Here is a 15,235-nt window from a genome sequence, read left to right as displayed (position 1 = left end):
GTTAATTATAATGCCGTAATATAAGTATTATAAGTCATTATGACTACACAATTTCAGTGGCCAATTAGATCTCTCACTTCCAAAGAAAGCCAAAAAAAATTTGTAACTAGATGATATTACAGCATTTTAATAAGGTTTCGAAATGATTTAGTCAGCGGAAACCATGCTTCTTCCATTCTCAGAATAATTCCTAGTTGCGATATACCTATTCTTGCTATACTCTAAAGAAAAATAAAGTGTTAAATTGGAAGCAAATGTTAGGGATCACAAGTTTTCAATAATTTGCAATCTCATGAGTTTGATTATAATCTAACCATTTTTACAATTTTACGGAAACATTTACACAGATTAACAATAATAAATAAATAAATAAATAAATAGCAAAAGAATTGTTTATATGATTTACTCTATGATGCCAGCACCACGAAAGAATGGATATTGTGTACACTCCAAGGAGTAATATAATATTACCTACACCGATTCACTTAAGTTCTTCAATGTCAATTCTTAATTTCATACGTGCCCATGATTTTTACCCTTTTTTCTATAACGTTAAAATCATAGCAGTAGGGGTACTCGTAACTCGCCGGCCTCAACCTGTCAAATTTAGCTCAGACTATTTACTAGTATAGTATTATGTGAGCCTGCTCATACCATGTTCACACCTACGTTATGACTTGTTTCGTTCCGATACTGTAATCAATTATCAAACTGTCATAGTCTACTGTCTACATCAAATGCCAAATTTAACAATAAAAGCTTGTAGGTATATTTTTGCTGATATTGACAAATTTTTCATGAACTCAATAAAATGTGATAGTGAAATAATTCTTTAACAAATATAAAGCGATTACAGAAGAAAAGTATTTTTAGTATGTGTAGTGCTCGCAAATGTAATAATATTTAAAAAATATCAATATTATATTGTTACAACGCAATCTTTGACCGGTGCTTTAAAAATGATCTATTTTAAAATTGTTTGTGTTCTTGTGATAAACTTATTGAATTGTGTTATATGTACGCAGTCTCTTGGAACTTTAAAATCGGCAAGAGAACGATACAGAGCAGATTTGGGCGATTGTGGACCATTTGAAAAGCAATGTTCATATTTGGATGATGATTTAGCTCTGCTGTCTTGTGCACTCAATATAACACACAGCAATAAAACTCAGTTACCATTTATTTGCCAACACAAAGTATGGTTACATCAATCAGAGCTGTTAGACAGTGTTTTTCTTGAAAGCAAAATAAAATCAACCTGTTTGAATGAACCAATAATTTTAGATTGCTTGAATTCTGTAGACAATATTATCGACTGTGTTTTTAAACGTAAACCAAGTGTTAAAGACAAAACTTGTTGGAAAACTATTAACAAAATTGAATTTTTAATATTTAATGATTGGCAAATAACTAAAAGTTTTTTGAAAAATTGTTTTGATGACATACAAGCATTATCATGTGGCCGAATACCCCCAGACCCAAGAAGTCTATCCCAGATGCACACATTAAAATGTATTCAAAACCATGAACAAAGTTTAAAACCTGAATGTCAAGCGGAAATTACTGTACTTCAGGAAATGAAATACAGTACCCTTCAAATGGACAAATTAGTATTTGCTGCATGCAATTTAGATCAAAAAAATTTTTGTCCTGATGAAGTACCTGGTACTCTTTCAATGTATAAATGTCTGACTAGACATAAATATGAGAATGGTAATGGTTGATTTTATTAAAAGATGTATAATAACTAATACTTCTTTCTTTTTTCTTTTAATTTGTATGTAAAATTAAACTATTTCATCTTTTTAGGTATGTCAAAAAGATGTCAGGACCAACTCTTTTATGCTCAAAGAAATATAGTAATGAACTATAAAATGAGTAAAGGTCTAGTTAAATCATGTAAAGAAGATATAAGAAAATATCATTGTCGTAAAGGTGTTGTTGATGACAAAGATGTGCGCCTCGCACAAATTTTGCTTTGTTTAGAAAATGTGGCAAGAAATGAGTCATTGAGAGTAACACCAGAATGTATATCTGAAATGACAGAACATAGAAAAATGCTCATGGACGATTATAGGCTTTCACCAGAGCTAATGCAAAATTGTGCAAATGACATTACAGCTCTGTGCAAAAGTGTTGAAGCTGGTGGGAAAACAATACACTGCCTAATGGAACATGCAAGACCAAAAAGGCGAAAAGACAAAAGAATAAGCTTAGCCTGTCAGAAGTCTTTAGAAATATTGATTCAAGAAGCAGATCCAGTTGAAGATTGGAGAGTGGATCCTATTTTACGTAAAGCTTGCAAACCGGTTGTCGATAGAGCATGTACAGAAATCAATGGAGGCAATGGTAGAGTTATGTCATGCCTTATGGAAAAACTTGGTACTGCACTTATGAGCTCAGATTGTGAAGCTGCTCTGATACAGATTCAATACTTTGTATCAAGGAATTTCCAATTAGATCCACAATTGTATAAAGCTTGTAGGTATGATGCGGTCACTCAGTGTAAAGCTAAATTGCAGTGGGCTGATGCCAGTGAGCATCAATCACAAAAGGATCCACTGATTCTCCCTTGCTTATATAAATATGCTTATGAATCTGAGTTAAAAGGAATGTTACTGCCTGCATGTGAACAACAAGTAAGGAGAGTTATGCAACAAAGAGCAATAAGTGTTGACTTGCTCCCAGAAATTGCTGATACTTGCATAGATGACTTGGCAAGTTTATGCTTTGAAAATACAGACAAAGGTGAAGAAATACAATGCCTGCAAAATAAAATTAAAGAGTTGGCACCAAAATGTAGAGAGATAGTCACAAATTTTACGGAAACTCAAAGTGGCCACATTGAACTAAATGCTATAGTCAGTACAAATTGTAGAGTTCCCATAGAAAAACTATGTTCATCTGAATTGAAAAGTAAGACCGAAATGGATGATGGAATTTTAGATTGTCTTATTAGGCGTAAAAGCGATCCAGAGATAAAAACAAATTTAAAATGTAGAGCTGCTATTGAGCATGAACAATTGATCTCATTAAAAAATTATAGATTTACAAGAAAATTTAAAAACGCTTGTAAATCTTATGTATTAAGGTTCTGTCCCAAAGCACAAACTAAAAGCCAGGTTGTGACATGCTTAAGCGAAATTGTGAGAAATGATACGATAAGTAAAAGAAAACATACAATTTACAAGGAATGTCGCCAACAATTAAGGAGTCAGCTCTTTCAACAAAAGGAAAATGTGGATTTAGACCCTGAACTTAAGGAAGCTTGTAAAAAGGATCTCTTTGAGTTATGTCCTAGAATCCCACATGGAGAATCAGCAGCTTTGGAATGCCTACAAACAGCAAAAATTAAATTAAGTGATTCTTGCCGAAAAGCCATATTTGTAGTAAGAAAACAAGAATTTACCGATAATGCTATTGACTATCGTCTTGTCACTACTTGTAGTGATATGATTGATCTGTATTGCCATAACACTGATCCCTCTACTTTACTGGATTGCTTGAAGGTACCATTTAATTCGGATGAAATGTGACTTAAATACTCACAGGATAATGGAAATTCAATGTTTTCTTTTCATTTTAGGTGCATCGAGAAGCAGCCGAATTTGATAAGTCATGTAAATTTGTTGTGACAAATAGAATGATCGAACAAAATCTGGATTATCGTTTTAACAACAACCTACAGAATGCTTGCAAGGGAGATATGCAAAAGCACTGTTCACAAATTATATGTAAGGATATTAATATTATTTAAAAGAAATAGCATTCACCCAAAATAAAATCATCTGACTTATGATCAAATAATGGATGCATTTTTTTTCTTATATTTCAGTAAACGAACCACAGGAAGAATTACAAGGAAAAGTCTTATATTGCTTAAAAGAGCAATTTAGAGCCTCGAAACTTGAAAGGGCATGTGAGAATGAATTGGCTAATGTACTCAAAGAGCAAGCATTGAACTATCGCCTTGATCCTTTGCTTGGAAAGCTGTGCAAAGCAGAAATACAGACAATTTGTGCAATTCCCAATGATTCAATAACCAATTCGGATGGACAGGTATTGTGTTATATTTTTTTAGTTAAAATAGTTCTTTTTTTTTGTTTTGTGTGCTTTATTCAATGGTTTTATCTCACTTATAATAAATGTTATTGTATATATGAAATATTTATCATAGATTAGTATGATTATTAAATCATTATCAGCCCTAAAAATATCTGGATGATTTATGTGTTTGGAGTTGATTATGAAAACTTCTGATGACTTTTTGCATGTACTCTTAGTGGTGTTTGTTATAAAATATTTTCTTTTAATAATGAATTGTATTATATCATGTTGAAGATAACAAATTTATTCGTTACAGGTAGAAGAGTGTTTAAAAAATGCTCTTTTAAATCGTAAAATTGTATCTGCTGAATGTAAAAGAGAAGTCGTACAAATTATAGAAGAAACTGAGGTGGATATTGAAGCAGATCCATTACTAGAACGAGCTTGTGCTTTAGATTTGCTAAAATATTGTAAAGATTTGGAGCACGGCTCTGGTAGACGTAAGTATGAATATTATTTTTATGGGATTAAAAAAGCATATATACAAATTTCGCTAGAATACATAAAATCAAAACTTGTAACTGGCTCGCCTTGGCTTTAACCAGAATAAATATTACGCGTTCTTGTAAGTCTTATTTTTTACTTCCTTTTTAACAATTTAATATTAAAAACGTGAACCTTCCTAATAATACCATGAAAAAATGCATAAACAATTTTTCCTTCTAGGTTTGAAGTGCCTAAAAATAATACTCAACGACGGTAATAGAAAATTGGAAGCAGAATGTGAAAAAGAATTATCCAGTAGACTAGAAATGTATAAATATGTTGCAGCTGTAAGTAATACTCGTAGATCCATACCCATCCATTACTCAATACTTCGTATCCAAAGAGTGAAACAGAACACTTTTACTAATAGTATACCATCTGTCTGCTTATGAACCATAAAAGTTTCGAATTAGTTAAAAAACAAATATCGAGGTTAAGCAACAGTTGATGTGGTCATGAATTTGATGGGTGACCAATTTTCCTTTTTTTTTTATTTTCTGAATATGTTTTATAAATTATTCTATTGTTTCAGGTAAATGTTGTTGAAAATCTTGGTGATGTGTACAATGAAATTTCAACATCACCATCAAAAAAATATTTTTTAGTTGTAGGTTTCTCAATTATAGGTTTAATTTTTATATTTGGTTTGTATTGTGGCAGAGTAACAAAAAAAGCTATGTATGTAAAAAGGAAATAAATAAAATAAGAATATAACTCAATTTAGTATAAATACAGAAATTACTATTGTGAATTGTTTTTTATTAAAAATTTTCATCAAAATCCATTTCTTCTATACATTGCTCCTTCTTGATGACAGGTTTGCTTTCCTTCTTTGGTTCCAACTTAATGTCACCTTTGATTAATTTTTGACTTTCTTCAAAGTACTGATTGGGATGATTAATCCCTAAACCTAGATCAGTGTTGTGCACTGCGTCAAAGTATTTACTACAGGCTATTTGATAATGACCTTTCTTGGCCATTTCCACTACATCATTGATAGCTGAAATAAAGAAACATTAATTGAGCATTTAAATAGACAGTTTGCATTGTTGAAAAATTGATTCATAGATTTTTCATTTCCTAAAAATATTTTATGAATACTGCCACATAGAAGAAGTATTACCTAGATATAAAAGCTAATATGCAAAGGTTCCTAACATATGTATCTTTTTTAAATTCTCTGTACATTTTTACATTGAGGGTTATAGTTCTTGTTATACATTTTCTTATTTAAAATATGTTTTCTAATGTAACTTATAATACATTATCATATTTATTGCCCCACTAGCAAACATAATATTAAAGTTTGTACAGTCATAGAAAGGTTCTTTTACAAATTACAAAGAGTTTAAAGAAATATTATCATGGAACCAGATGAATGCCTGTAATAAAATGTAAATAAATAGATTTACCTTGACCATCATATCCATATCCTTTTAATTTGTTCTTTAAATTACTTGCATCACAGTGCTTAAACGGACAGCCATGGCAATCACCAGGCCCCACATTGCCATTAATTATTCTTAAACAATTCAACGGAGAGTAATTCTTTTTACTTCCCTCTTTACCATAATTGAATCTGACATTATAAGCATACTGCTTTTCAAACTTATCCAAATCCATTAACTTTGTGAACTCTTCCCGCCAGAACCTTAATGAATCTTCTAATGTAACCCCTATGCCCTTCAGAAACAAGCCATATTGTAATCTGCCTCCATGTTTCAAATGATGTGCTGATCTAAGATTCTCATGTAGTTGGCGCATACATAATGGGAATGATTTAACTGAAAGTGAATCAATACTTTCAATTGGAATCACAGCTTTAGAATCACTATAATCATTCCCTGCATAAGACTGATGCAATCCCTTCAATAAACAAACTAATCTCTCATCCTGTTCTATTTCACTTAAATGATGGTATGCAATTGCAAGACTTTGTTTTAGGTGTGCTCTGTATTGTGCAGTTAATACAGATATAAAGTCTTTATGTGGAATGTACGCATACCCTCCTTTTATGTAAACCTTTCTTGCTCTGACTAAATCAAGAACTTCATAAAATTTAACTTTGTAAAATTTCATATTATCAATGTTTTGATGGTGGGTTGATTCCCTTAAATTTACAATAACCTCATTTTTTTCTTCGTCTGATATATTTGTGTAATACAGATGGTTTAGCATAAAGAATTTATCTACAGCATCACTGTTCATAGCCATAAATCGCATTCGAAATAATTCTAATTCCCTTGAAATAAACCAACGCCTGAGTTCTTCAGTTCTGCAATAGGCTAGTCGAAGTATAAAATGAGCTATATGATCTTTACGTCTAGCTTCTAAATCTACTTCCGTTGTGCCACAAGCGGATTTTTCACACAACCTAACATAGTACTTTATTCCCTGGTTCCGTAAGTCACTTATAATGAAATCGTTCCATTCATCAGAATATATTCGCAGACCTTTTAAAGTAGTTGCAGTAGCTAGGGTTCTTAATAACGTAAGCCTTTCTAATGCTAAAGTTTCAAATTCTTGCAAGCTTATATCATCAATAGGGGGAATTTTATACATTTGTAAATCATGAGGATATGTTTCTATACGACTTCCTGTCACTGCAGTTTTCACAGATTTTCTTTTTATTTTGAAATCCATTTTTAAAATACACACTTGATATTCTCTTGAGTAATGTTTATTCAATTCTGGAAACAGTAATACCTTTCCAATTTCTAAATTTATAGTTTAAACTAAAATGATTGTGAATTGTTATTGATTCATTCGCGCCAAATTTGTTGAAACTTGAACTTGACGTATATGTCATAGTCAAATATCACAGTCACTGAAATATTAATCTTGATCTGTACAGGATTTGATTATTGGAAATTGACAGAATCCGTCTCTTTTGGGACCGGGATGATCATAGATATTAAGAAGAAAAATTGATTATAATCTATCCCGCGAGTCAAAAGTAATCTATCGATAAATTCAAACTCCTTATTGTATATTACACATAAACATATGCATAATTTTTCAGTTGATTAATATTCAATACTGTGACACCGTTAAATTGTGGAATGGGTGTTCGATATGATATGTTTAACCTGTAAACCTGAACCTTATGGACGTTACTAAAAAAATGCGTTTAAATTGCAATGAAATGACACTGTTCACAATTGCTCGCAATATTAAATTTTAAAATAAAATAAGATAAATTGTTATGTACAAATGGTCATACTATTGGTGGCCAGTAACATACTAATTATTCAGTTTTCATGTGAAATAGCTATTATACACTTTGAGAACAGTTCATATTTATTTTATTTTTTTTATTGACGCAATAAAAACGGTACGGAAAACTTTTAATTTCGCACCATGCTATGACTAGGTGCGTTGTACGTATGCGCCAATGATACATTATTTATAATTGCTATTAAAAAACTCAGATGTATTATTTATCTGATTTTATTTAAATTAAAAGACCAATACTGACCTAACGATAAAGAATGCAGAAATATAAATATTAATCAGTTTCGGTTTCAATGGAAGATATATACTAAGACTTATTTTTTGGTAAATTACAAAAATTATTATTGAAAAAACTAAAGACGCAAGGCATAACAGTTATTGTGGACCTGTATAGATCTAACGTAGACCTATCAATTAAGGTCATTTTGATTTAAAAATTCCTTGGTACTAAATTTGTGTAGGTTATTAGAAGTATTATCCTCAGATTAATTATACACTTACACACATATTATCCATTTAGGAACGTATAATGGGGCTTAGTTAATAGTTAATATAATACTAATACTAATATATATATATTTATTTTACCTAACCATGAACTTATTATATTGAATTTAGCACTTATATGAACGTGTGTTAAAATTGGACTGACTTTTGCACTGTACCTTAATCGCAGTGTATATCGGAACAGCCCTCAATAATTTATAATTGTCATCTGTCAATACTCAATTCGTCAAATGATGTGTTCTCGTGTCACAGGTTATTTGAAATCAGTTTAGTGAATTTTTAATTCATTCTTGGACTTTATTTATGTACGACATGTATTAAGCATATGTTAAGCCATGTACATTAAAATATTTTCTAAATAACTCTTATATTCAAACAAGTTGTTTATCACAGAGTTTAAAAATGGTACTCAACAAGCAATCGTCATTAGACGATTTAGTCCAATACACACAGTTGTTTAAACCGGTGGCGACTGTTTTACAAGGAACTATATTACCCTTTTTGATCATATATCCTATAATTTTCTACTGCTGGATATTTGTGTATGGTTTCAATGAGAATTTTGAGGCAGGGTTTGTAACAGTTGCTGTTGTGGCAACTATTCAAATTTTAATTTGTCTCTGCTGTTATTGGAGTGTTCATATACAATGTTTCCTGTCTTGTTCACCAGTAAGTTGAATTATATTATTTCCATAGTTATTGCAAATTTTTTATCAGTTGCTCAAGTATAGGTTATTGTTTCAGGAAAATGACCCCATACGAGCTGAAATAGTTAAAGTAGTTCCAACATCGAATAATGGCTTTCCGGAAATTGTCAGACTTCATCATACAAAGGTAATTAATCATTGGTCAATGTATGAGTGATAGTTGATGTGTTTGGGAATGTGATATTCTCCTATCCAAACTTATAAACAAAAGTTGAAGAGTGTATTTGTTTGAATACACTAATCCAATGGCTATGGCACGGGATCAATTTAATTTTTCTTTCCCTTTTGTTTAGGATTGACAGGCAAAGCTACTAGTGTTTTTATAATAACTTATAATAATTCATGTGATTTCATTAATTTTTTCAGTCAACAAAGAAAGGTAGTCCGACTCCAGATGTATGGTTTGTGTTTCAAAAAAGCAAATATCTGTATGATTGGGATAAAAAATCTTTTCATACTGTTGAATTTCCTGTCAACAAAACTTATGAAGAATACTTGGAGTCCAAGGGTTACTTGGATGATGAGTCATTGGAAGTTGCAGAGAAAGAGTTTGGCAAGAATGAAATGATTATGGTACATTACTTTTCACTTAAAACTTTATTTTATCTGTAGGACATGCAATCTTGATATGGTTTATTTCTTTTTTAGGTTGTTCCAGAATTCATGGAACTATTCAAAGAAAGAGCGACAGCACCATTTTTTGTGTTCCAAGTTTTCTGTGTAGCTCTATGGTGTCTGGATAAGTACTGGTATTATTCTATATTCACTCTTGTGATGTTGGTCATGTTTGAGTGCACTCTGGTACAACAGCAATTGAGAAACATGGCAGAAATAAGGAAAATGGGAAATAAGCCATATAACATTAATGTCTATAGAAATAGAAGATGGCGCCAAATCATGAGTGATCAATTACTCCCAGGTGATATAGTTTCTTTGACACGTTCTGGTAATGATAATTTAGTTCCATGTGACATCGTTTTGATAAGAGGTTCTTGTATTGTTGATGAATCCATGTTGACTGGTGAAAGTGTGCCTCAAATGAAAGAACCTCTGGAAAACGACAAAGACATAAAACAGAATTTGGACCCGGAAGGTGATGGCAAACTGCACATGCTTTTCGGTGGTACTAAAATAGTACAACATTCCTCACCAAGTAAGAATGTCACATCTGCCCTCAAAGCTCCAGATAATGGATGTATTGGTTATGTAGTACGTAATGGATTTAACACATCACAAGGAAAGCTTTTAAGAACAATTCTCTTTGGAGTTAAAAGAGTAACTGCAAACAACTTGGAAACATTTGGTTTTATACTTTTCCTTCTAATTTTCGCAATTGCTGCTGCAGCATATGTGTGGATAAAAGGGTGTGAAGACCCTGAGAGAAACAGATATAAACTATTTTTAGAATGTACTTTGATATTGACATCGGTAGTGCCTCCGGAACTTCCTATAGAATTATCCTTAGCTGTGAATACTTCTTTATTGTCACTGTCTAAGTTAGCAGTGTTTTGTACTGAGCCATTTAGAATTCCGTTTGCTGGCAAAGTTGAAATTTGCTGTTTTGATAAGACTGGCACATTGACTAGTGACAATCTAGTTGTGGAAGGTGTTGCTGGTGTTGGGGATCACACAGATGCTACTGTCATACCACTATCAGAAGCACCTATGGAAACTATTCAAGTACTAGCATCTTGTCATTCCCTAGTGCAACTTGATGATGGTGTGGTGGGAGATCCTTTGGAAAAAGCAACTCTGAAAGCTGCAGAGTGGAATTTAACCAAGGGAGATGCTGTTGTGCCAAAAAAAGGAAAGTCCCCAGGCCTTAAAATTGTACACAGAAATCATTTTGCCAGTGCTTTGAAAAGAATGTCAGTAGTGGCCAGTTATCAGGTCAATGAAAGAGGTTTTGTAGAATCACATTATATTAGCAGTGTGAAAGGTGCACCAGAAACTATAAAGACTATGCTGAAAGAAGTTCCCGAACATTATGACCATGTCTACTTGACATTGTCAAGAAGAGGTGCTCGGGTTTTAGCTCTGGGTTATCGAAACTTAGGAAAACTGAATTCTCAGGAAGTGAGGGAGTTGTCTAGAGAGGATGTTGAATCCGATTTGACATTTGTTGGATTTGTTATTATATCATGTCCTTTGAAAACAGATTCTAAAAAAGCCATTGCTGAAATAGTGAATGCATCCCATTCTGTTGTGATGATAACTGGTGACAATCCTCTAACTGCATGTCATGTGGCGAAAGAGCTTAAATTTACGCAAAAAAATGAAGTTCTCATTCTGACCAAAGCAGACGAAGATTGGAGTTGGAAATCAATAAATGATAATGTTGATCTCTCTGATCAACCGTTTAAAACATCCAAAGAATTGACTACCAAATATGATCTGTGCATAACTGGGGAGGGACTTACATTCCTGATTGACCATCACTATAAGTTTCTATTAGAGATAATACCATTTATAAAGGTGTTTGCAAGATTTGCACCCAAGCAGAAAGAATTTGTTATAGTTACATTGAAGTCTCTAGGATATGTGACTTTAATGTGTGGTGATGGTACAAATGATGTTGGTGCCTTGAAACATGCTGATGTGAGTACATTTTTAAAGTATTAATGTGATCTCTAACTCTTTTATGAATTGTTATGAATGGAGAAATTATAAAATATATAAATTTAGCTTGTATGTAAATGCAAAGTAAATATCTTAAAGGGCCATGAAAAGAAAAAGATTTTATTTTATTTTAATTTTCTATAAGATATAAAAAAAGTATAAAATTAACTGCTAATATTATTTATCTGATAATATAGAATTCACATTCATACAGTGTAAATTCCGTATCTTGTGAAGGAGAAATACTTAAAACTTTACAAGGAGTTGTCTTTACAAGGAGTAAAGACCTTTATCATTTTACCATTAACAATGTGTATCTCAATTGAATGGCAACATTTCTTGTAAACCTGTATAACAGAATAAAAATTTTACAAAATCTCCCCAGAACTTTTAAAAATGTTAATTATTTAAAACATTTTAGGTGGGTGTGGCCATATTAGCAAATGCTCCAGAGAGACCACGGGAGAAACCTCGTGAATTGCCTCCTCCAGAACCGGAGATCCGGAGACCGCCAGGACCACGAGATCCTCGCGCGGAAGCCAGAGCGGAAGCAGCAGCTCGCCTCAGAAGGGCCATGAAGAAGCTGGAAGAGGAAGACCAGCCCCAGATTGTGAGACTGGGCGATGCTAGTGTAGCCGCACCATTTACTAGCAGACTTTCAAGTATTTTTTGCAGTGAGTGCTTTTCTATTCTTAATGGTCTGCAGATACTGTTTGTTATCAATTTGTTCTTACATTTCAGTAAAACTCATTCTCAAAAAATGTTATGCATGTAAACTTTTACATTTTTTTTTTTGTTAAAAAGAGCTTATTTGGTTATTATAGTATTCCTGACAAAAAAAATCTTTATTTGGCAGAGCAGGGATATTTGTTTTTCTTATAGCCATAGAGAAAAAAATAGTATCAACAAGAAAAAAAAAAAAGATGTTTATTTCAGGAATAGTCAAAAATGTTATCATTAGGTGGGATAAGAAGCCGCAGCTTTAGCTTTACCATAACGATACTTTGAGCATTTATTCATTAAGGTCAAAAATGTGTTTTCCAGTTTGTCACATCATTAAACAAGGACGCTGTACACTGGTCACAACACTACAAATGTTCAAGATCTTGGCTCTCAATGCGTTAATATTGGCTTACAGTCAGTCGGTTTTATATTTGGACGGTATCAAGTTTAGTGATACTCAAGCGACTCTGCAGAGTTTATTGTTGGCATCCTGTTTCCTCTTCATATCACGGTCTAAGGTGAATAATAATACTATTTTCCTTAACTTTATTTCTACCATACATTTATTAATATAATATATATTTAACTACTTTTTATGGCTTTAAGTTATGATCAATATATCAATAAGTTTTACAATAAAAAACAGACGAAATTGTAATGGATCTGGGCGGTTACCACTCTATGCTTTAAACTCAATGAAATTACATATTGAGGTGGGGATATCATATTTTATAAGATTCACAATGTACATAGGGTACCATGACGTCTTAACGGTGTACTAATTCCAGTGTGGGAAAAATACAGTAAAGGTTGTAATTTTCTATCACTTTCTATAGCATATTTTGCATAATTTGACACAATTAAATGACAATACATAATAAAGTCTATTCAGATTTTAATAATCAATATGTATTGTTACAAAGTGTTTTAATTGAAAAAATAAAAAGTGAAAAATTCAATTTTTACAGCCTCTGAAACAACTGTCGAAGCAGCGCCCTCTACCGAACATTTTCAACATGTACACAGTTATGACGGTGCTGTCACAGTTCGCTGTTCACTTCGTCTGTCTTATATATTTGGTGCGTGAAGCGACGTTGCGTTCTCCAGATAGGTAAATATTGAATTCTGAGTATTTTATGTGCTGCAATGTCCCCACCATTGTAGTTTGGTGCAAAATCATCCATGAATGAATGACTTGATATGTGAGGTTTTGATACTTACACTTTCAACCGAGTTCAAAGAAAGAGGGTCGAAATTCGAGTGTTACCTCTGAAATTTCGATTAGGTGAACCGATATCCGTGTGGTCTCTCTATTTTCGAATTAAACTTTGCTCTAGTTCCGGCAATTTGAAGGCGGTTTGGATTTTTGTTAAAAATACTTCTGTTTATTAAATTATCAAAATGTTAGGAATCTTACAGTGAAAACTGTTCGAGTTCAGATATTTTAAATATTTATTAAGTTTTGTAAGAAAAAAGTTCCAATAAAAGAATATTGAAGATATCATTTATTTTATTAGAGATCCAACACCTAAGCTAGACATGGACCTAGCCGAGGATGAGGAGCGCCCCTTCAAGCCTGATCTCCTGAACAGCACTGTGTATATCATATCAATGGCGCTACAAATATCTACGTTCGCGATCAATTATCGGGTGAGTTAACTCAATAAAAGTTTTATGCCTTGATTCTTCTGTCAAAAGTAAAATCCATAAACAATACGTGATATATAAAATCAAGAACGAGTCTGTATCTTTCGGTGTAAAATTTCCATTATCCTGGATATTACTAAACTAGTAAAAGAAAAGTGACAAAATACGCTTAAATGGATATAATTTGTACTTAAAAAAAATGCACAGAGAATTTAGATATTGTAATCGAAATAAAACTAAAGATTGAATTAAATTATATTGTATATCTTAAAAGAGCTTTAGCTTCTCGAATATATAAATAGAATTTAAAAATGCGATTATTTGTATATAATTTATACAGGGTGAGCCGTTCATGGAAGGTCTGCGCGACAACAAGCCTCTGTTGTACAGCATTCTCATATCCGGCGGAGCGGTGCTGGCGCTAGCCGCTGGCGTCTTCCCAGACCTCAGTAACATGTTCGAAATTGTCTATTTTCCACCTGATGTGAGTATTCTACAGAGTCTAGATTAAATTAATAAAACTTATTAATTAGACAAATTTTGGAGCGAGTTATAACTAAGTAATAAGACCCGCGGCCCACTGTGGGGTATGGGGCAAGTGCATTATCAAATCAAATCAAATCAAATCAATCAAACATGAAGATAATCAGCCTTCAGTGTTCAGTCAGTCATTTCGTTTTAGTCCCCACATGGAATCAAAACAACGACACGACCACTTGCTAACCACTGTACTAAGGGGACGAAGCTTCTTTGCTTTATACTTATACCTTTATTTATGTAGTGAAGTAGCCTTGATAAATATCATCATAATACCATAGATATTTCTGTACGTCTACGCTGTCATTCATTAAACAAGTTTAAAATAATCATACTTTTTTCATTACAGTATCGACTAATTCTAGTACAAGTACTGATAGAAGACATGCTGTTCGCGTATTTGGCGGACCGAGTTTGTCTATGGTTGTTCGGCGAGGGGAGGGGCTACGTCGCCACGTAGCATAGACACGGGCACGCACACATCGACATTTAAAGAAAATAATTTATTTTATATACATTTCCAAGGGTATGTCACTATATGCCGCTTGGTGTGAGTGTTCGTATGACTACCCGCTCAAATAAGATGTGCATTTAATGTATGGATGTGTCAGTGGTATTTTATTTATGGTAATAAATGTGTAGTTAATTGTTTTGGTGGTTTTATTCAC

The 15,235-nt window shown here is 32.7% G+C and overlaps 3 protein-coding genes across 3 annotated transcripts; 2 read left to right on the top strand and 1 right to left on the bottom strand.

Annotated features, from left to right (window-relative positions):
• The first annotated feature begins 667 nt into the window (after positions 1 to 667).
• Positions 668 to 5,344, top strand: LOC119829710 (Golgi apparatus protein 1). The gene is made up of 7 exons (XM_038352390.1): positions 668 to 1,713; positions 1,810 to 3,509; positions 3,587 to 3,734; positions 3,836 to 4,059; positions 4,364 to 4,547; positions 4,774 to 4,880; positions 5,126 to 5,344. Exons 1-7 carry the CDS (start codon positions 960 to 962, stop codon positions 5,288 to 5,290), a joined length of 3,282 nt encoding a protein of 1,093 aa, XP_038208318.1. The 5' UTR covers positions 668 to 959; the 3' UTR covers positions 5,291 to 5,344.
• On the bottom strand, positions 5,332 to 7,391 carry LOC119829777 (DNA primase large subunit). The gene is made up of 2 exons (XM_038352523.1): positions 6,006 to 7,391; positions 5,332 to 5,593 (listed from the first exon to the last, which is right to left on the bottom strand). Exons 1-2 carry the CDS (start codon positions 7,234 to 7,236, stop codon positions 5,355 to 5,357), a joined length of 1,470 nt encoding a protein of 489 aa, XP_038208451.1. The 5' UTR covers positions 7,237 to 7,391; the 3' UTR covers positions 5,332 to 5,354.
• A 1,154-nt stretch (positions 7,392 to 8,545) lies between these two features.
• Positions 8,546 to 15,217, top strand: LOC119832820 (manganese-transporting ATPase 13A1). Its single transcript, XM_038356996.1, has 10 exons — positions 8,546 to 9,003; positions 9,079 to 9,168; positions 9,408 to 9,614; positions 9,690 to 11,639; positions 12,082 to 12,334; positions 12,705 to 12,901; positions 13,352 to 13,494; positions 13,901 to 14,033; positions 14,371 to 14,514; positions 14,917 to 15,217. Exons 1-10 carry the CDS (start codon positions 8,737 to 8,739, stop codon positions 15,025 to 15,027), a joined length of 3,495 nt encoding a protein of 1,164 aa, XP_038212924.1. The 5' UTR covers positions 8,546 to 8,736; the 3' UTR covers positions 15,028 to 15,217.
• Positions 15,218 to 15,235: the final 18 nt, after the last annotated feature.

The sequence above is a fragment of the Zerene cesonia genome, chromosome 1 (genome assembly GCF_012273895.1).
Source record: "Zerene cesonia ecotype Mississippi chromosome 1, Zerene_cesonia_1.1, whole genome shotgun sequence".
Classification (NCBI taxonomy): domain Eukaryota; kingdom Metazoa; phylum Arthropoda; class Insecta; order Lepidoptera; family Pieridae; genus Zerene; species Zerene cesonia.
Note: the sequence above shows the minus strand (reverse complement) of the source record. Positions and strands in the feature narration are given on the sequence as shown.

Coding starts and splice junctions, on each gene's coding strand:
- LOC119829710 (XM_038352390.1), top strand. CDS start 960: ATGATCTATTTTAAAATTGTTTGTGTTCTTGTGATAAACTTATTGAAT. Junction 4,060..4,363: donor TAACCAATTCGGATGGACAG/GTATTGTGTTAT, acceptor TATTCGTTACAG/GTAGAAGAGTGTTTAAAAAA. Junction 4,548..4,773: donor GGAGCACGGCTCTGGTAGAC/GTAAGTATGAAT, acceptor TTTTCCTTCTAG/GTTTGAAGTGCCTAAAAATA.
- LOC119829777 (XM_038352523.1), bottom strand. CDS start 7,236: ATGGATTTCAAAATAAAAAGAAAATCTGTGAAAACTGCAGTGACAGGA. Junction 5,594..6,005: donor ATATGGATATGATGGTCAAG/GTAAATCTATTT, acceptor TCTTTATTTCAG/CTATCAATGATGTAGTGGAA.
- LOC119832820 (XM_038356996.1), top strand. CDS start 8,737: ATGGTACTCAACAAGCAATCGTCATTAGACGATTTAGTCCAATACACA. Junction 9,169..9,407: donor TCAGACTTCATCATACAAAG/GTAATTAATCAT, acceptor TAATTTTTTCAG/TCAACAAAGAAAGGTAGTCC. Junction 14,515..14,916: donor TTGTCTATTTTCCACCTGAT/GTGAGTATTCTA, acceptor TTTTCATTACAG/TATCGACTAATTCTAGTACA.